The 21,764-nt window shown below is 31.0% G+C and overlaps 3 protein-coding genes across 4 annotated transcripts in view; 2 read left to right on the top strand and 1 right to left on the bottom strand.

Moving 5' to 3' along the window:
• Positions 1 to 627: 627 nt before the first annotated feature.
• Srp19 (signal recognition particle 19) lies at positions 628 to 4,004 on the top strand. The gene is made up of 2 exons (XM_040727265.2): positions 628 to 1,545; positions 3,776 to 4,004. The coding sequence occupies exons 1-2, from the start codon at positions 1,212 to 1,214 to the stop codon at positions 3,922 to 3,924; spliced, it is 483 nt and encodes a 160-aa protein (XP_040583199.1). The 5' UTR covers positions 628 to 1,211; the 3' UTR covers positions 3,925 to 4,004.
• Positions 4,005 to 4,074: 70 nt separating this feature from the next.
• LOC121131866 (uncharacterized) lies at positions 4,075 to 7,507 on the top strand. Its single transcript, XM_040727260.2, has 3 exons — positions 4,075 to 4,746; positions 4,897 to 5,529; positions 6,022 to 7,507. The coding sequence occupies exons 1-3, from the start codon at positions 4,242 to 4,244 to the stop codon at positions 7,350 to 7,352; spliced, it is 2,469 nt and encodes an 822-aa protein (XP_040583194.1). The 5' UTR covers positions 4,075 to 4,241; the 3' UTR covers positions 7,353 to 7,507.
• The window catches only part of Hat1 (histone acetyltransferase 1), a 46,245-nt gene continuing 31,903 nt past the window's right edge, over positions 7,423 to 21,764 (bottom strand). For both annotated transcript variants that reach the window (XM_040727261.2, XM_071894054.1), the window contains exons 4-5: positions 10,810 to 11,078; positions 7,423 to 7,802 (exon numbers count right to left, since the gene is read on the bottom strand). In XM_040727261.2, the coding sequence (XP_040583195.1) occupies positions 7,629 to 7,802; positions 10,810 to 11,078 (443 nt within the window). In that variant the 3' untranslated portion in view covers positions 7,423 to 7,628. The remainder of the gene's footprint in view (positions 7,803 to 10,809; positions 11,079 to 21,764) is intronic.

Here is a 21,764-nt window from a genome sequence, read left to right as displayed (position 1 = left end):
GTTATTCAGCCTTCGGATTTGAATACTTATTGTAAAATTTATTGTTACAAATAGTTTAAATTACGTAGTAACCAAGGTTAATAGAAATATATTAACCTTGGTAGTTCCTATAAAAATAAATACATATATATTTCAAGATGACGTCCGAAATGGTATATAATTAAATCATAAAAAAACTTAAAAAAGAACTATAGCTTAATACAAGATTTTACAATTTGAGTTTAACATTTTTTTAAATTAGGATAACTTATCAAACCTAATCATAACAGTTAGAGATAAAAAAATCACATTTTAAAGCGTGGGAGGATACAATTTGTGTTTATAAGTTTTCTAAAAAAATATATTGGATAAATATATTCAAAAAACTTGACCATTTATAAAAAAAATCATTTCGAAAAATAAAACATACCTTTCTAAATAAACGTAATTTGATTGATATTACAAAAATATATATATATTAAGAAAAACACTTATTTTATTTGGCAATTTTTTTATTTTTTATTTATTAAATTTGGAAAAGATTAAATGTCAGTCGGAAAATTTGAAACAAAAAATTCAACAAACCCTACTCCAAAGAAAATCCTAACAGGAGCATGGTTAGTTATAACTTTTTTAATAGGATTAGTCCTTTATTCAATACTAAGAGGATTAAATTATTAATTATCTGTTGCAATTCCATAGTCAATAATAATCAATGTATACACAATTTCAAAAATATATACTAAAAGTGAGTGACAATCTAGTGTGTGCTTTAACATTTAAAATAAATGTTGTGTACAAGTTGCAACCAAAAGATTAGATGAATCATTTGAAATAAAGGATGCGGATAATGCAATAATTGAATATTTTTATGGATGATCGACCTATTAATGGTACAACTTTTAACTATTTTAATACAAATTACTAAAATACAAGTATTCTGCAGCACATTATAAAGTTCAAATATCCACAGTTATATTACTCATAAATAAATGATAATCATTTTAAGATTTTAATTGCAACTTGTACGAGTTGGTTATACAAGTTGCAACTTATACACAACATAAATATTTCGTCATAACTCAACATCTAAGGAAAGGAGAATGACGTCACAGATGTGTAGGAAATGTTTTTCAGCTATCGATGAAGTGTTCCTCTAGCTGCTTGAATTATAAGTACGTAGCCGTCACGGAACTCACTACTTGTCAAAATCCTATTAATTATCATCGTCAATGGCAGAAGCACAGCCTCGATACATTCCAGTGGGTCCATTCGACTCAAATAAGGGCCATGCAGATCCTGAACGATGGGTCTCAATTTATCCAACCTATCTCAACAAGAACAGGACGTTGAAGGAGGGTCGAAGGATCGAGAAGAGCATTTGTGTGGAGAATCCCACTTATTCAGAGATCCGGGATGCACTTCTACAAGGGGGATGGAATAAATTCCTCATTCAGGATAAAGAGTATCCACGGGAAAGAAGTCGGGAGATGTTATATCGTGGAAAAATTAGGGTTCAACTCAAGGACGAGGAGGGAGAGGCGCTAAGGGAGGAATATCCCACAAGTAATACTTTCAATCAGTTTTTGTCATTAAGCGTAGTAGAGGCCTTGCCACGCGTGCATCAGAGCTAGAAAAAATAAAATGCCGCTTGGGATTTTTGTAGTAGCGTTCTTAAAATTGAAATGAAGGTCTTTTGATATTTTAGAAATAGATCAAAATATTAATTCCATAGAAAAAAGCTTTATTCGATTGAAAATGAGCCAAATCATTCATCAACAAGAGCCTTCATTATTTTTAGGTAAAATTAAAAGGGCTCAATCTTATTCAACTCATATAAGAGTTGGATAAAATGAGGTCAGTCGGAAAAATTTGAAAGAAATAAACAAATGAAAATCGAAGACAGGCCCTGCTCATTGTGCAAATATTTCAATTGCTTATTTAAATTCACTTTAGACTCCCCCTTTTTTTAGAGAAGAAAACCAAACCGTCCTTAACATTTAATATTAATATTCTAGTTCATCACTATTTTATTATTTATAATTTATTTATTATGAGATGTACTTAGTCTCCATTCATCTCTTATTTTTGAAACAAAGATTCACTTTTATACATACTCAATTTTGTAGAAATTCCCTTATGGATTAGTCTTGAACTCTCCTTTTAGCCCTTAAATTACAACTTTCGAACTATATGCCAATGTGATGTAAACAAGCTGGATTTTACCAAGCACAAGCTTTCAGCTCGCTAGGAAAGTTCACTCCCAAGCTTGAAAACCCCGAGCCAATACTAATACATAATTGCTATTATTTAAATCCAGAAAGGGAAACTTAGGAACAGGTTCTCCAAAATACTGGAAAAGATTATATGTTTGATGATGATGTCACTCATTCCATCATCTAATGAGGATGCAAGAATGCATATGATGATAATTCTTCCTCGTTACGGGAACTCTTCATTTAAATCTCTGATTTACTATTATCTCCATACCTTTGGTCACATCCGAACTAAGATCTTAGCGGAATCAATAAATACTATTAATTTTTTTTAAATGAATGTCGTCATTATTAACCGAAAATAGGAATTTCCAGGAACACCTCCAAACACGGGAGGTATGTTCCCCTCTATTAAATAATATTATTCAAAAGGCATTTTACAAATAAGCATATATTTTGAGGTCCCAAGGTTTTGTAGATTTTTAACAAGTCAAACATAAGCTCTTTTTATATTATAATAAGAACTAAAAACCACGTAGTATTCAATTAGTGGCTCGGGAGCAAATTTTATATGGCCCAGTTAATCAGTCAAAAAGATTATATATATTATTAGTGTTGTGGAGGTCCATATGTAGGACTGTAGTTCAGTCTTAAAAACTTGTAAAAGTTTGCTCATTGAGGGCGTCACTCAACTTCATTTCTTCTTTTTTTAATCAGTTCTAGGACTGACAACACTAAATATTATTATATTTTGAGTATTTGGTTTTTTAGTTAGGTTATTTATTTGTATCCCTAATTATTTCAACTTACAAATTATTAGTTTCATATAACCTTGATTTGGTTTGAAGTTTGGCCAACTTCATTTGAATATCCCTGACTTTGTGCCTTCTTTACTTTGAAAGGTCTTATCGGATTCGTTAGTCATTCGTATATTTTATCTCAATCATTATGACTCCATACTATTTCTCATTTGGGAGTTCTTTTACTGTATTTTATATTATTATTTGTGATATTCGCATCAGATCGTCATCGACAAAGTTTCTTTCATTCGTTTCCTTACTTCTAATAAGAATATAACTTCAACTGTTCCCATTTGCAAAAAAAAACAAAATCACCACTGACTTCCTTAAAATTCATTTTCTGAACCTTCTTACTTTGCCTTTTGAGAAAACCCGGATTAAATAAAGTTGCAGACTTTATTTGACATTTTGAAAATTATATAAACCCGGTTAAAAAAACAGTAGTCAGCAATGATTGCGATATATTTTTTATTCATTTTTTTAATGTGACAAAATGTATATATTTCATAATCTTAAAAAAAAAAAACATTTCGTGTCATGCAACTATCATGATTTCCAACCTCTCGTAACTAAGAATGATCTGCATAATGCAAAAGTGTTATGCAACGTATTAGCCTTTAACTTAATGAGAGGGCAGACCCTTTTATAAAGTTTTTACAGCAACTACTTTTTTAGTTTTATTAATAAAGAAATAAAAGATTAAAGCTTTTTTCATGTCCTGATATTCGGTTATTGCCATAGTTCTTTTCTTATAGTTTATGTTTATATATTTTGTTTTAGGAGCCTCAATCCTTCATTATCTTGGAAAGGAAATTCCTAAAATACGAGAAACCCAAAAGAAAGCTCAAATTAGTGCCAAGTCTGAAGCCAATCCATCTCAATCAAGTTCCAAGCAATCCGGAGGAAAAAAGTCAAAGAAAAAGAAATAATCGATATTTCTACCTTATAATTTTTTTCTATTAAAAAAAAAAAAATCAATTTAAATACACATAATGATATCTAAAATCAATTGGTGTTGATTTATTTAAACATTTGTATAAATACTTAGTATGCGGTAGAGTATAATATCCTTATCAATTGTCGTGTTAGGAATTACCAGTGTACATAATATCTATATAAATATTATTAGCGATAATTTCATAAGGAGTCTTTCTCTTCAAAGGAAAGGAAGAAATGTGTCGTTGATAAGAAATAACTCAACTCAGATATTTGTTTTATCATGTAAAGGAACTTATTTGCCTTCGTCATGACGATCTCTGTGAAGGAAAAAGGACTTCCACAATACTATGGGCGGCTTCGCACTGGAACAGATCTCCTTGATTCCCTCTCTCCTCATCAACACTCAAGTGTAAGGGTTCTTCTTTTAGGAGGTGATCTTAAGCATCTTCTCAGTTCCTTGCAATCTCAAAACATTAAAGGCATTGATGAGATTGAATTTGTAATTGCTGACTCCAATTGGGAGCTTCAGGCAAAGAATGCGTTTCTTATCAATCTACTAAAGAGAACTGATGAACTCGAGTCCTGGATCGTTAAATCCTTCACTCAAATATATTATAGTTTGGAGCTCGAAGAGGATGTGTATGCCCTATATTTCAAGGTTCTTCGAGAGATAATTGAGGATTCTAATGAGGATCCAAGGTATAAAATCCTATGGAAAGAGTGGAGAAAACAGGGATGGAGTCTAAAATTTGGAGAGAGGATACGAAATTCACGCGTTGAGAAAACAAATAATTTCTTCTCTATTCTAAAAGGTCATAAATTATAATAATGAATCATATGTATTATTAAGGTCTTGACGTTATCCATTTAATGTGTAAATGAATGGCTAGTTATAATTTATTCCTTTAGTTCTTTAATTTAATGGTAATAAAAACTAATTATATTTATTTTTGTATATAAAGAGCCCATACATATCTCCAACTTGAGAGAAAATGAGAAAAAGATGATCAAAGGATGGTATGAGAACGGCTTTTTTTATAGTAATACACATCTAGTTAAAAGAGTTAATCCTACAGTAACATGTTTAAATCCCATTCACTGTGACTTCAAACCCATCACGCCAAGAACTTATAAAGAGGAAATCCAATGGATATTTCCCCATTATCTTGAGGATCGTTTGGTCTACGCACCCCATCCAATTGATTCCCCATTTCAGGATTGGAATCCATGCCTCATCAAATCTGAAATGAATAAGGAACAGCTTGAGCTCAATGATTTCATCTCTTACGTGGAGAAATTAGTCCTCAACACTCGACGTCTCCTCCTCTCGTCTAAATTAAAAATCACTCTCTGCAACATCCCTTACCTCAGTGAAATTAAATCCCTCAGCGATTATTTTGAAAAGGAGTCCTTTAATGTGATTGATTCCTGCTTAATGGCGGATATAAGGGGCACTTATACAACGCTTAGCCTCTGCTATCCACTACTAAGACATCAATCCAAGGACTCTAAAATGTATACTCATCATCGAATATGGCAAATTGGCTCTAAAAGACATGGGTTGTCCTTTAAATCTCATGTTGAGTCGGAACTAGGTGGGTTATTTGAATATCTACATAATATGTACTATGAACTACTTTTTTTCGTTACTTAGTAAAAATAGGAATTGCATTTATTATTGCAAATCAACTAATTTGGAAATAGATACACATAGATGTGTATAATGAATTGATAACGTAGTGAGACGACATTGATTCATTTTTATAATGAATACAGTTTTCTAATGAAACCCTTATTCACGATATTTTTGCTTTTTTAACAATTTTTAATGTATTAATTAAAATTAAGAAGAAAAAAGATGTCCTTCGACCTTGTTTGTCCCATTTTTGACTTTAAATATTTATCATAATCATATAGGGATATTGTCTTACAATAAATGATAAGAAATATATCATGTTCATTGACATACAAACATAATTATCAACAAGCATTGATGAAATGGATATGTTATGATATTAAATATTGTTCACCTTCACCGAATGAAGTATTAAGCGACATTAAATAAACAAACTACAATTTCTTTTTAGGCATTGAAGCCATTGTTAAAAACAAGCAAGACTTTTCGAACATGATAAGTCCTCCATGCCAAGCATTAACCATGCCGGACAATTATCTAAGAACCCTCAATTGGAAAATAACCAATTCATCAAGAGAAAAGCTCACAACCTCTCTATCAGAAAGGGTTTTTAAATGCCACATTTGCGGAAGCTACGTTGAACCCCTTTCCTGTACATCCGAGGAGGATGAGTCTGAAAATCAAGGAACGACAGAGGTTTCATGGAGTTCCCCTTATCCAAGTGAGGGCAGCGTTTACTCTTCAAGTGATTCTACCTCCTCGGATACGGAAACATTATGCAATTATAAGGAATATAGTCCTAAGATTTCCGATGTTCCTTCTACACCTGCATCGTTGACTGAGCCTCATCAGCAACATCATTGGCAGTTAGAGTCAAAGTTCGAAAACTTGACTAAAGAAAATAATAATTGTACTCGGAAAGGCAGTACAAGTAGTAATAGAAGCAGAAGTAGAAGTTGCAGCGATGGGAATGAAGACGTAGTTATTTCGCCTACCCTTGTGAATGAGAATAAGAAGGAGTCATCAATTTGTGATGAGATAAAAATTAGTTCACAAAATTATAGTAGTCATGATAAGGAAGCCTCATTAGTTGATAAGAATAGACAAAACATAAAGTTGATTAAAGGAAATCTTGTGAACATATATGTTAAAGCTTGGAACGCAAAGATAAAAAAAGACTTCTTGAAACAACCCGTCACTTCTAATTTTACAGCAGATAAAGAATTCTTTAACTCTTTAAGTGACATTCGGACATCTTTGAGAGACGAAACTTGTAGGAGGAATACACTCAGGAAATCCTGGTCAACGGAGACTATTATATCTTCACCCCGTCAAGACTGGGATATTAATAGTTCACTGCCTTCGCGAGTTGTTAAAAACGTTGTCCATAACATCAACATGAGCCATTCCTTCCCGGAGGAAGATTTTTCTCTCATTGTAGAACACTCAAAAAACTCATCGCCAAAAGGAGGAGAAAGACGAGTACCTCGTAAATCCTCCCTTCTCAACATATCAGATCCCACAAAAAGGAAAAGATCTGTTACTTTTGAATCCAAGGACATACTCATCCATGAAAGGAGTAAAAAGGAAGATGGGCCCGAAAGCTCCATTGAAGAAGACGAGGATCAAGAGTTGGATGACATTCTAATACCAAGACTGTCAGGAAGACATGACAGTGAAGGCCAAGAAGAGTTACCAGAGGACTATAGACCACCCACACCACCTGGAAAATCCCACATGGTTCATTTCCCTAAAACACCTCCATCCACACCTAATGATTAAAAGATTCATGATCCAGGCACTCTCAAAAACCCTTCTTTTTTAGTATGAAAAGAAAAGAAATCTGTGTATGTAAGAATTATTATATTAACGTGTATTCATCAATTTTGTTCATCAAACATCGAACATGAAATAAATGTTTCAAATAGTCAAAGATATTATTGGTCTTTTTTTGTTTTGTTCAAAAAATAAAAACTGTGAGGATCTTTTATTGCTTCCTTTTGAAGTAGGAGAACATAGCTGAGACTTCCTCCTTATTATTTTGTTACTATGTATCTATTACTGACGTTGCTCAACCCTCGTCACGATGGCGCGATAGTGCTCTTCAAGCTCTGAATACAAGGAATGTAGATTTTCTAGTCGTTGTTGCCGATTGGTAATATTGATTGTGGCTGCTGTGTACTCTTCGGGCTTCAGAACCTTCTGCAATTTTGCTAATTGCCGTTCTTCTTTCTATAATGAAAAAAAAAAAAAAAAAAAAAAGTGACTATCATTTTATGGCAAAACAAAAAAATATTTTTAATATTATCATCTGTGACTAGGAGAACAAAAATGATTTACAATGTTTTTCAGGATTTCAACGATAATAATTAAAACTCTTTATATGTATGTATATGTTGTAATCCGTTATAATGCAAAATAACTAGTTAATGTGCATAATAACTCAACTAGACCGTTAATGTTTGAACTCATAAGTTTCACATTATCCATTATCTTCCGAGACCCTTTCCTAAGGCAAAAATTGATGCTCGGCTCATAAGATATGTAACATGTCCATTGGGCTAGATTGAAAGTAAGCACCCTTCGCCAATTCATGTATTATGATAAGGGACGCCATCCACTGTAACCCCAGTTGATATTCCGCCCCACGGGCTGTGTTGCGTGGCAACGTGACTAACAAACGGGTTATAATCTACCGCCAATTCATGATATATCATCAGAAACAGCATTCACTATACCCACAGGTCATATCCCGGCCCACGGGTTGCCTTGCATGCTAACACGACTAACAAACGAATGGTAACTCACCGCCGACTCATTTAATATCATCAGAGACTCCATCCACTATAGCCCCGGTTGGTATTCCGGCCCACGGGCTGTGTTGCGTGTCACTGTAATAAACAAACGGGTTGTAACCTACCGCCAATTCATCTAATATCATCAGGAACAGCATCCACTATACACACAGGTCATATCCCGGCCCACGGATTGTGTTGCATACCAACGCGACTAACAAACGGGTTGTAATCTACTTGCTCAGTTATTATGCACATTAACGGTCTAGTTCAGTTATTTTGCATATTAACGGATTTCTTACTATAACTGCAACATATATACATAATATATCTTTATGACGTTAATTACTAACGGAGTATAAAAACACCATTTTAAATGCCTCCTTTATGTTGCATAAGGGTGTAGTGTCACTAGAGCCGTTTATTTTTTTACTCGACTCAAGTTGTGAGTCGATTTCCAAATAACTCAATAATTAATCACTGAACCTCTAAAAAGTATAAAAACATAGTTGACTCATTTTAACCCTTAAATTCATATGCAACGTACCTAAAAAAAACTACTTTATCTAATCAACGTAAATATGTCAAATTGCAACTTCGAAATTTTTTTTTCCTTTAAATAATTATACTTAAATGAATCGTTTAATACTTGAAAAAAATATTCTTAAGCTAAGAAAAAAATTAAGGCATTTAAGGGTAAAGTTCTCTAAAATTGACTTCAAAATTATATCATTATTTTATTTTCCGATACTGTCTACTTCCTTTAAAATATTACTATCATATAACCTCATTTCTTTTGTTAAAATTGTAAATATTTCACTGTTTATATTTTTCGTTTAAAATTATTATAGCAGGTTTCATGCATTTTTTGATTATATGAATTAGCAACAGGATATTAATTATCTAGAGTGAATTCTTGGCATCATACATCACAACACAAGCGATTCCCCCATCAAGTATTAATAGCATGAACTAAACTATGGAACTGATTTTTATGTGTTTATAAGAAAAAAACCTTAGAAGGAAGGTGATTTTCAACATTTGAATAATTAGTTAAATCCAAAAAACATTTTTATTTGGAGTCCAAGTGTTTATATTGTTTTCAAATTGGCAGGGATCATGTGTTGCTGTTTAATCTTTTCCTTTGATTAAACTACAGATCCGAGTTGACCTTTAATAATTCGTATAACACTCTGTACAAGTTGTGTTTGGATCCTTAAATGAACGCATGTAATCTACTAGGGGTAGTACTTGGCATTGCACGGAGTCATTAGGCGTCGATGAACATACAACTTATGCTTTAATAATATATATAAAAGGCATCTCCTCCCGAAATACTCAGTATTACTCTCTGTTTTTCAAGAAAAGACTATCTCTAGATAGTTCTTCATCTGTAATTATTTTTAAAATATGATTTGATGAGCCACGGAATACTTAATTAGCTCGTAGTTAAGCCTCAAATTCATTTTTTTGTAAATATATATATATGAAGTACTTCCTTTTTCTTTGTTAAATATGAGTTGAACTAAACGCCTAGGAGACTTAATTAATGTTATTTTTGTGCTCCCTGCAAATGATACTCCTTATTTAATCTTCTTTATACTTTATTGATATATCATATACAAAAGGAAGCACTATATACAATACACCCTGAGACTACATCCATACAAATATACTTTACTTTATTAATATACATATTATTTTGATAGTTTGTCTGTATTTGGAATGAATCAAAGTGATTTTTGATTTATGAAATCACGGTGTAGTCATATTAATAAAATATCCCTGTTGGAAAGAACATATATGTATAGAGAAAGGACATGTACGCGTGTGTGCTTATGAAAACGGTGAGTAACACTGAGGATTTCTTTGGTAGTTTCCTTCTATTTTTCCAAGAAACCTTTTGTTTGTTCGACGAGGTTTATAACTCCGGACAATGTCGAGTACTACCGTTAGTACCTACATAAGACCAGAGAAGGATGTTTTCATTGAACTTTCATTAAAGTTACACATATCAGTAAAGGATATAGTCCATAGCTCTTAGATAAGTAATCATTCTAAATTTAAGTTACATATCTTGTTCATAATATAAACGAAAACATTTAAAAATACATTTGTACGAGGATAAGTAATAGAGATCCGAATTGGCAGAGGATTCAAAAGACATAGGGGGAAATTGTCACAAATAAAATAACAACAAGAAAAACTTTCTAAGACTCTTGGCAAACCTCCAATCAGGGGAAAATAAGGTAAGAAAACATTTTATTGTACTTGTGACAAATAAAATATTGACATAATATGTCGTGTATGGGCTGACTTGTCAAAAGATTTCAACCGTAAGGTTTGTACTGTCTTCAGGAAGAGGGTGGAGGCTGTCATTGAGGCTGAGGGAGGCCATATAAAATAAAAAATGTCAATTTAAGTCATAGTTCATAAATATGTACCTGATAGGGTTGATTTAAACGCTTTTTAACATCTACGCGATAGTCTTTGTACTCTTGAGGATTGGAGATGTTGGTTCGAAGGAAACGAATAATTTCATAGACCCTACGAACTTGTTTCTTGCAGAGTTTGAGCTTCTTACCCGATTCTTGTACCATGGAGGAAGAAAATCCCTTTTTAATGATTTGAGAGGAAAAACAATCCAGGGAAAGAGCATTTGTGACGTCCACAAAGTCTCGGAGGCGTATAAAGTCATCCGAAGGATCCTCAACTGTAATTATAACAAAAAAGATACAAAATAAGAAATATGTTTTCGGGGGAATAGTACGTAATATTATACATTTATACAATATAGATTCTATGTACTTCCACTGCATTGAGACTTTGCGCCTAACATGAACCAAAATTTACTTACTACATGGAGCACCCTCTCCCCATTTTTAATAATAATTAGAAAATAAATACCCATACATTTATATTATATGAAAGAGTGAAGCATTACATCTGCAATTTCCTATGTTTTACACACATATATATGTATATATATTATAATAATAATAATATAATCATAACAATGATTTGCAATTCATTGTAAAAGTATTTGAGCGGAACGAATGACTTAATTTATTAGAGTAAAGCCATATAAAATTATTGAAAAGATATAAAACAATGTGCAACGGGGGTTCAGAGCTATTCTACTTCTTTTTTCTTTAAATTCAATAATGCAAAGATTTAATTCTAGTTCATAACACTAATAACTAATTAGAGTTGACATATTTGTAATAAAACAAACGACATTTAAAAATTAGAAAAGAAAAAACAGTTGTTGCGCCTGCTCTTTCTTCTCTTTTGTTCATTATTTAATCGGTCGTCGGCCTAGTGCTGGATCGGTCCTTATTTATTCAGTCCAGTCCGGCTCTCAACTATCGCTTCTTAAAAATTTTCACAATTAGATATACTAGTATTTATGATATTTTATCTTGAAATTTCGTTCATGTAAATACAAAATAAACATAATTGACTATGTTAATTTATTTTTCTAAGATTGTATCCAATAGTTTAATAACAAATATGTGTCCAAATAAAATATTTCTTCTTACAAGCTACTGTCAATAGATAATTAACCTCCTTCTATCGGAGTCCCAGAAATCTTTTGAGTTTTTTTAATATAAATATCATATATACTCGTATATAAACTTTATCCCTTAATTGTTTCTAACTGTCCTAAATAATTATCGCCTGTAATGGGTTAAACCGGTAAAACCTTTGAGATAAACAGGTAATTCTTCTAATGAAGGCTTTCGATGGAAAGTCAATATTGTTGATGTCGGTCATTTTGGGCGGCTTAGACAATACAAGTTTTATAAAAATGAAAACCCTTTTTTATTAATACTAAGGAAAATGGGATCAACAACTAAAATGCTTAAAACGCTTACTATCTACCAAAAATATATCCCTCTATTGCACATTTTTATTATAAATCTGACCCAAAACTGTAATTAAAATGTATTATTACATTGTTATACAATCTTATTTTCATATTGTAGATAAAAACTAAGTATTACAGCGGAAAGAATAACCCATTTTTCTGTAACAATCCTACTTATCATTATCGATCAAAAAAAAATAATAATAATAATATTTTTAAAAAAGAAATGTAATATTAATTTTGTTTTGAAATCTTTTTTTAGAAATTAAATTTATTCGAAAAAATTTCAAAATTCTTCATCTATTCAAAAATCCATCCAATTTTTAGTAATTTTTTTCAAAAATCCAGGTATTCTCCAAAAAAAAAAAAAGTAAATATCCCTATCTATTCTCAAAATGGGGAAAAAATCAAAATCCACAGCTGTTTACAAAAAAAATATTTTTGAAATAAATTGAAATTATAATTTGTTTTTTTTATTATTTTCAAATATTAAATTTTTTCTAGAAAAATTTAAAATTCAATAGATATTCACAGATAATTAAATTAAACTTAAAATATGAAATTTTCTGGCAAAAAAATCAAAATCTCAAGTACCCCCCCGTAGAAATATTTTTTGCAATATATTTCTACTGCTCTTAATACATATCTTTTAGGAAAAATTCCAAGGAGCCATAGTACCGATCCTAACACTAGACTGGAGCGAATAAATAAGAACTGAAACAACACTAGTCCCAATAAATGTTCTCTTACTCCTTATTTAATCAGTCCAGTCCAGTGTTAGGACATGTCCTTATGACTATCTGTGCTAGAACGGATTTAAAAAAAAGAAAAAATAGAGTTGAGTGACTTCAATAATGAACAAATTTATAAGTTTTAGGACTGATACGCAGCATTTTAACTGAACTGGAGGGCACTGAAGTATTTCAGGGGCGACTGAAGGGGCTGTAGCCTCCCCCCACAAAGGAATTACTGTTTTTTACTAGAAATTTTATTATTTGAAATTTAATTAAATTTCAAAAAATTTAATTTTCTGCAAATAGCTCTGGATTTCTGAAGTATTTTGGAATTCAGAAATTTATATTTAAAATTTCATGTTTGAAATTTTTTTGCAAAAATTTTAATTTTCTGTAAATAGCTTTGGATTTTGAATTTTTTATTCAAAAAAACTTATATCTGTAGTATTATTTTTGAAACTTTTTGTAAACAGCTGTGAATTTTCGTGAATAGCTGTAGATTTTAGAAACTTTTCTCAAATAAATTTGTTATTAGAGAATTAGTTTTGGAATGTTTTTGTAAAAAAAATAAATTTTTTTTGTGAAGAGCTATGAATTTTGGAATTTTTTTTACAAAAAATTAAATTTTTTGTTAAGAGCTGTAATTGTTTGAAATTTTTCCAAATAAAATTAATATCAGAAAATTAATTTTTGTAACTATTTCCAAAAAATTAAATTTTCTGTTAACACCTTAGGATTTTGGAAAAAAATTTCCATAAAATTAAAGGTCCTTTCTTTAGTGGACTAGATGGTCCACCCCATCCCCCAGAAAAAAAGTATGTTGTCAAATTTGTTGACCAAAAAAAAAATTCAACATTTTCAATTATTTAAGATTTTTTTTTTTTTTGTGAATGGCTTTAGATTCTGGAATTTTTTCCAAAAACTTAATTTTTTCAAATTATTTTATTAAAAAAATTCAAGAAACAAGCCCCCCTGGATTTTTGGTACATTGATTTGATCATAATATCTGGGTTTATCAAAAGGATCAAATAGTGTTCAATAAAGCTGGGTTTTTTAATATTCTTAAAACTATTTGATAAGTACAAATATCAACTATGTGCTCCTCAATACGCAATTAAATGACGTGAGTGAAAAGGCTCTATACAAAATGAAAAAAGCCTGTTTTTTTTTTTCTCTCTCTCTCTCTCTGAATGGATTATAATATCACATCATATATGTGCTATGATGGTTCTCTAAGTACTGCTACTACTCATAGTAGTAATAATAATAGTTTCACACTTCTTCTATATTGCCTATTTCATTTCATTCTTTCTATTTTATTTTTTTTACTTGTGCCCAAATTCTTTTTCCGTACATGTTGTATTCGTATAAGTAGAATGTGCTAGAATATACATAGACTATGTGATAATAATAAAAAAACACATACAAGAAGTAAAATTATATTAAATATCATTGCCAATCTTGTAAATAACTTTGAAGACGAGAGAGAAATGCTTGACTATTTATATAAAATTGTTATATGTATTCTACAGATCTTACATACCGAGTGCGGTGAAGAAATCTTTACATTTTCAATCTAAAACTTTATCAGGATGTATTTCAGCAACCAGTTATAATAGGGAATGTCAATAAAATAAAAATAACTAATATGATGCCTTAGCTACCCTAATGATGGTGTCCTTGAGGTTGTTGATATTTGGGTGACGGAAGGTGCAGGTCTTGGACTCACCATGTACCCAAAAAGTAAAGTCCAATGGCTAGGCATCTGCTGAGTAGAGGGCCACATTTTCTTTGGCTAGAAAGGCAAGTTGTCTTCCAAACACTTCTGGGCCATTTTGGACGTTCATGTCCGAGAGGTTAGTTTTGATCCATGGTAACAACTTCTCTTCCTTGGTTTCTTGCCGTCGTCTAAAAGTGCGCGGAACGAAATTCGTTGGTCACGTTCAGATGGTATTATCTCGGCTTCTAAGGCACTTAGGAAGATCTAGTTTGTTTGTTTTTTAAAGTATTTGTCTAGAACAATTTTTACCGCATTCCCAAAAACCTTGATTTATGTAGCAAAAAAGAAGTGTAAAGATTTTTTCCTCGCACCCAGTAGTATACATATTCTATGTTCAATTATGACACTTTAGAAAATCCAAAGTTTTGGCACGGTATTACGTTACTAACATGAAAATATACAGGCTATTTTGTTGTCTCCTTATTTTACTATAACTATGGAATTCTAGAGATCTGGAATAATCATGAAGCATTGATATTCTCGTAGGATTCTACGTCATTTTTTACTTAAACTGTGAAAAATTCACAACAGTTATTGAATAACCTAAAATACATTTTTTCTGACTTTTTTATATTTTTTTTGCAACAAAGTCTCTACAAACTTCATGCTCACGCATCTATAATTCGTCCAAATAGTACTTGGCGTTTTAATCTGTAAAATAAGTGTTCACGAAGGTGATTGCCTCTTCATTTGACGAAAACCTTTGCAATCCACTTTTGAACTATATTTTTGTTTTGGGTATTTAATGATGTATTCAAGTTTCATCCAGAGTTATTAATCAGTGACAACTGAGTGATACTAGATTTGATATATTTTCACAAAAACACTCACATGAACTCACTCAAACGACTGTTATATAACAACTGTGCGTCCAAATTCACAGAAACTTTGGTGAATAACTGTCAACAGTTGCTATATAGATGTGACTGGCTTTTATTTACGAGTGCTGCTATCTTTACGTTGAGGTGAAAAAAATTTTTTTAAAAATAGACCACCCTAGTGATTCTATTGTTGGGAAAAATTAGCCAACTACCAACTGATTATTGGCCTTTCCTCTCTTTCTTTTCGTATTAAAGGTTTTATGGTACAATAAAGGTAACAACGTGTGAGACTATAATTCGTTAACATTGTATGTATTATTTGTAAATAAACAGGTCCTTTCTTTAGCAGACTAGATGGTACATCCCCTCCCCCTCTCCCCCAGGCTAAAAGCCTGTTGACAAAAAAAAAAAAAAAATATTGTCACCATTTTTTTTTTTTTTTTTTTTTTTTTTTTTTTGTCTTCTTTAAATTTTTTTGTTTTGTTTGTTAAATTGTTCAAAAAATTATTACTTCAAATTAAAATTTTATTTCTTAATAAACTTTTTATTAAAGTTTATTAAACCAAATTTGCAACTTAAAATAAAAAATTAACTGTAAATATTAAAAAAAAGTTATTTATCAAATTGGTATTTTTGCCTAAAATTTTATTTGTTAAATTTAGCACTAATAGAAACATTTTGTCAAAATGTCAAAAAATTTCTTGGGGGGGTAGAAAATTTGTTGTAATTTTCTTGACCCCAGCTTTTCATTTTCTGGATTCAGATTATTTTTTATTGTCATATCTTCAATTATAATTGAATTAATGATTTTCATAATTCCCACAAAATTGAATTAAAATGTACATTATTAGTGTCCCTGTTGTTTTTGGGGTATATATATATATATTTTTTTTACATTTTTACTCTCATAGCATTTTTGCCATAATAGATAATTTTTTGGCAAAATTGGTCGTTTTATGACGTCTTGTACGGTCTCTATTTAAAATATCATTAATATCCTCGTTATTGCATTACTGATCTATGGTTGAATAGGCTTCCATCCAATATTTTTCAACTAATGTTACATAGAACTTTACTGTACCGTGAGAGACTGTCTAGTTTGCTACAGACAAATGAGAGAAAAAAAACAAAAAAACAGAGTCATTAAAATAAATGTCCCGTTCCCTCAAAAAAAGATTATAAACAAAAAAATAAATAAACTACATATAGTGCAACTTGACACCAATAAATATCGATATGCGTGTAAGAACCGTATGTTGCTTCAAATGATGTTAAATATGATATTTTTAACTGTTTTTTCTCCCTTTTTTAATTTCCTTTATATTATCGGGTATTTTCCTCTTTTTAGTAGCCTGCGTTTACCGATCCCATGGCCCATTATTAAAGAAGGGCTCTGTGTCAAGAAAAAACTCAGTTTAGCGATTAGAAAAACAAAAATAGTTGTTCCGTCTTTTTGTTTCATTATTTAATAAGTCGTGAGGTTGTTTACATCTCCTCTATAAGATAAATTGTCTTATTTTTGATGCAAATGGTTTTAAAATGCATAATATAATTACAACATTTTCCTCGCTATTTTAAAGGCTCTTCTTTTTTAAGCAGTAATTAATTGTCTACCCCCAAGATCATAAAACAGGCAACTGAGTCTTAATTCAGTATTACCTTAAGTCTTGCTATCGCCTGTTTCTCCCACTTTGACAAAAATCCCATCTCTACCCATAATATATAAGAGAACAACGGGACATGGCTGATCACTTCAATAATTAATGAAGTAAAGCTATCAAAATGTCAAGTCAAAAATATAGAAGACCGGAACTGGAGCTTGATCTACATATTAATCAGCTTATTTTCTTGATAGAATAAAAGAAGTAAACTGAACCCATAGCAGGAGTACCCCAAGATGGGAAGGAATCACTTAGTACCCCTCCCCCAAAATATATTTGGGTTGGAATTGTATGAGCTACCACCCATTTCCCATTCGTAGTTGAGCAAAACTTTGAAATTGTAGTCGTAATAAATAGATATGCTTACAGCATAGAGGGCGCTTCAAATATTTTTACGTTCCTCACTCTATTTTACATTTGATTGTGGAGCTCTTTTGTTTTTATAGATGTACATATATGATGATTTCATGCGAGATGTGAAATGATTAATGTATGAACATCTATATTTTCCATTGTTTCTGTCAAATAACTTCAAAAAATGTTTTTGTTCAGCTTAGGCACTTGATGGTCTCACTGTACAAAGTGGTCATGCCCACTTTTCATGTTTACAAATACGAAATCTGGTTTAAGGAATCATCTGCACTAAGCGGTCGCTTTGTCAGTTTCCCTAGACGGATCCCTTAATAAAGGTTTGACTGGATATATAATTTTAAAATGTTCTTAAAAACATTAGTAGTATGGAAGACAGTCATATAATTATTAGAACAATTAATACCATTATCGGTCCAAAGTTGTTCTTTCTGTTTTTCTAGGATTTCTAGATCGTAACCCAACACTGATTTAAAATAAAAAATAACCACTACTGCTCATGGGTATTTGGGTAATCTATACTCTACGTATTTAAAATATAATTTATAAATTATTTCATTATTTAAGGGGGAAATAAGGAACGTCACACTTTACTGCATCAATTATCCATCTTCATCCGTCGCGTAAGGAAAATAACAACATCAAGACACTTACATATCTACTAGAGTTTCTCTCTCGGGTAATTCCAGGAAAATCCCGCATTTAATTGTTCCATAATAAATCTTTCATTTAACTATATATAATCCACCCCAAAATTAGCTTATTCATCACTAATTTTTATATACTTTTTTGTACAGATTGGCTAATATAATTTAAAAAGCAGGTCCCTTGGTCACTATATAAAAACAACTTGCGGTATTATATTGTATTATAATGAAAAAAATTATAATTTTTGCAAGATTTGTGCAATAATCTTAATACATATTTCATATATGTTATGTGCCTTAATAAACCATGGATATTATTATGAAAAAATCCAAGAAACGGCATTTGAGGATTGGTCCCAAGGACTGACCGTCCTTATACTGGACTGGACCGAATAAATAAGGACCGATACATCACTACATCTGAGGAAAAGAAAATTATTTCTTCTTATTACTAATTCTAAAAAACAAACAAAAAAACGATGAGCTAGAAATACATTGAATTTCATCAATAATGATAAAATTTTAGCTTCGCTGTGTTCTTGGAAGCTTTTCTTAGATTATAAATCTTCTCAAGCACTTTTCAGAACCTGACATGTGTGCCATGCGTGTTTTTATCAATTTTAGTAAGAAGTGTACATTGTCATATCAATATTTATGAATGTCTTATTAAGTGTATTAAGGGCAACATTTTTGAGATAAAATTAGATATAATGTAATATCATCCTTTCCAAGCATAAAATAAATGTTAACTTCCATATTTAAGAAAATTTTATAAGCCTTCATTTGGTAAAACTTAGAATAGCACCCATCTTTGCGTAGCTACAATGAAAACCAAGACATAGTATCTCGAATTTTGCAGTATTTAAAAAAAAGTCAACAAATAATCTAAATGGCTTTTGCAATAGGCATATTCAATTTCCAAAATCAAAGTTATCTATATATTTATTTAGTTTAGATCTTGAAGAATATGTTAGATAAAAACAGTCTAACTCGAAAAGGTTTAATAGTACATATATAAATGATTCATCCCAATCCAATTCAATATTTATCAAGGTATGCAGCAAGTAAAGGGTAAAAATAGGAATCCTTTGTAAAGACAGTTAATTGACTTACGATAAATAAAGGGATACAGTTAATTCAAACTAGGAAATGGGCCGTCGTACACGGTAGTTAACTGCAAGAGTTATTTAGTGCTTTAATGACAAAATAAATAGTTTTAACTTACATAAATACAAACATACTTGTTAAAAAACTATTTAAGGAAGCAATATATTAATGTAAATGTATATATATATGACCGAAATAACTAAATCAATGCCAAAAAAATACTTTAGATTTTGAAAGAATATTTGACAAGTAGGACATAACTTAGGGGCGTCCACAAGGGGTGGGCTGGAGGGGCTGTGCCACCCCTGCCCAATTTTTTTTTGAGGATTTTGTTGTTTTTTTACTAGAAAATTTAATATTTGAAATTTCATTTTCTGTGAATAGCCATAGATTTCTAAATTTTCACCCTAAAATTTTATAATTGAAATTTTTTGGAGTTTAATTTTTTGTTAACACCTGTGGATTTTGATTTTTTTTCTAATAAGCTTAATTTTTGAGAATAGATATGGATGTTTGAAATTTTTTGAGAATAACAGCGGATTTTTGAAATTTTTTTCGAATTTTTTTTTTTTTTTTTTTTAATACCTATATATTTATTTTTTTTAAATTTCGGAAAAAAAATAATATTGGGAATTTTTTCCAAAAAGTTTAATTTTCTAAATTTTTTATAAAAGTATTTAATTTTTTTGTTTGTTTAAAAAAAAAAAAAATCCAAAATCCAAGCACCCCCCCCCCCAAAAAAAAAAAAAAAAAATTCTGCGGACGCCCCTGTCACTGAAGCTAAAAATGCATAATATAAATAAATATTTTAGTAGGGGTACATCACAAAAAAAAGGGTGAAAATCCCTACACTAGGCATATTGTGAATGCCCATATATGACTATGTTACTAGTAGAGATGAATCGGTCACAAAATTTCGAGATACTGTCCTAAATCTTAAGGACACTTCCTAATTGCATACTAAAGACGTCTAAATTGCAGGCAAAATCTTTCTTCATTTACGTCATCATAGACACCACCATCATCAATCTACGGTGATGCATTTTGAGAATGTTAAAAAAAAAATAGTACAGAAACGGATACTCAATATAGTAAGCCTGAAAATTTGAAGACTGTAGCAAGGGAGGAGGGAGAAAAGGAAATAAACAGGGGGATTGTCAATAATTACTTCCATGTCAATCCTCAATTCTACTCTGAGTCAAACAGGGACTTACAATTATAACTCTCCTACAGATCTTCAAGGTTACTCTCCGTCTTTTATGAGCTCAAACGAATGTGCAATTTGGTTTTAAATATAATTGAATGTAATAGGAAAGTAAGTTCACTAATCAAAATTCCTTCTTTATACTACCAATTACAAATTAACGGGCCAGCTTAAAAAACAGACTGGATTTTCATCACTAGTGATGCATAATATATGTCCTGTCGGTATGTAAAAAAAAAAAAAAAAATTAACGTGGTCAGCCTGAAATTTTATAGAATGCTGGAGGAAGAGCAAATAAGCCGTCATTTTGTTTCATTGGATTAGCTGTAAGCAGCCGTGAGAAGAAGGAAACAAACACAAATCGCATTTCGTATATAACAAGGACATATATAGAGTTGCATTACACGTACTAGTTATTACTTTATGCTTAGATGTTCTGTCTTTAATGACCACAGCTCTGGAAAATAAAAAATCCTGTCTGGATTACTAGGAAGAAAAAGGCACTTCCGCTTCCAGGGTATGTTTTATACATCTCTATAAATCTATCTCTACTATATGGAGGAAGATCACGTGTTACGTGTGTGGAGAGTATTGGAGTTGGGAAAAAATGGGATATCAACTGGAAACTTAGGAGCATTCAATTTTTTTTTTAAATGGAGGTCTTTTGAAAAAATAAAATATAAAAAAATCAATATATTCATTTGATTTGCTTTTTTTTTAAACGTCATTCAATTAAAATATTTACAATTGAGGCAAAGGGCGCCAAAAATACCTTTTTCAATTAAAAAAGTAATTATAAAAATAAGACTCAACTATTCTTTTCTAATAGAATTGTTAAATAAATTGAACGAAAAACCTTTCATTCTTTTTAGTATAAATGAAAAAAAAGCCCATATTTTATTTTCCAAAATAAGTTCCCTCATATTAGAATTGGAAAGTATTCATTAAAAAACCACAGAAAAAAAATAGGACCATCCCTAATGGGAGTTACTTTTATACGACATAAAAGCATCCAATCTATACAAAAATGATAAATACTTTAATGAAAACATAATTAAGAATTCCACCAACTCGACTAAAATTTAAACCAGGAACTTAGAATGCATTTACGGTAACATAAATTTAATTCGAGTGGGTTGCAACGGGATATTAAAAACAATTAGTGGACTGAATTATTGTGTTGTAATCTTTGTGTAAATAATGCC

This window comes from Lepeophtheirus salmonis, chromosome 1 (assembly GCF_016086655.4).
Source record: "Lepeophtheirus salmonis chromosome 1, UVic_Lsal_1.4, whole genome shotgun sequence".
In the NCBI taxonomy this organism is placed as follows: domain Eukaryota; kingdom Metazoa; phylum Arthropoda; class Copepoda; order Siphonostomatoida; family Caligidae; genus Lepeophtheirus; species Lepeophtheirus salmonis.
The sequence above is the reverse complement of the archived record's forward strand: the minus strand, read 5'-3'. Positions and strand labels throughout refer to the sequence as shown.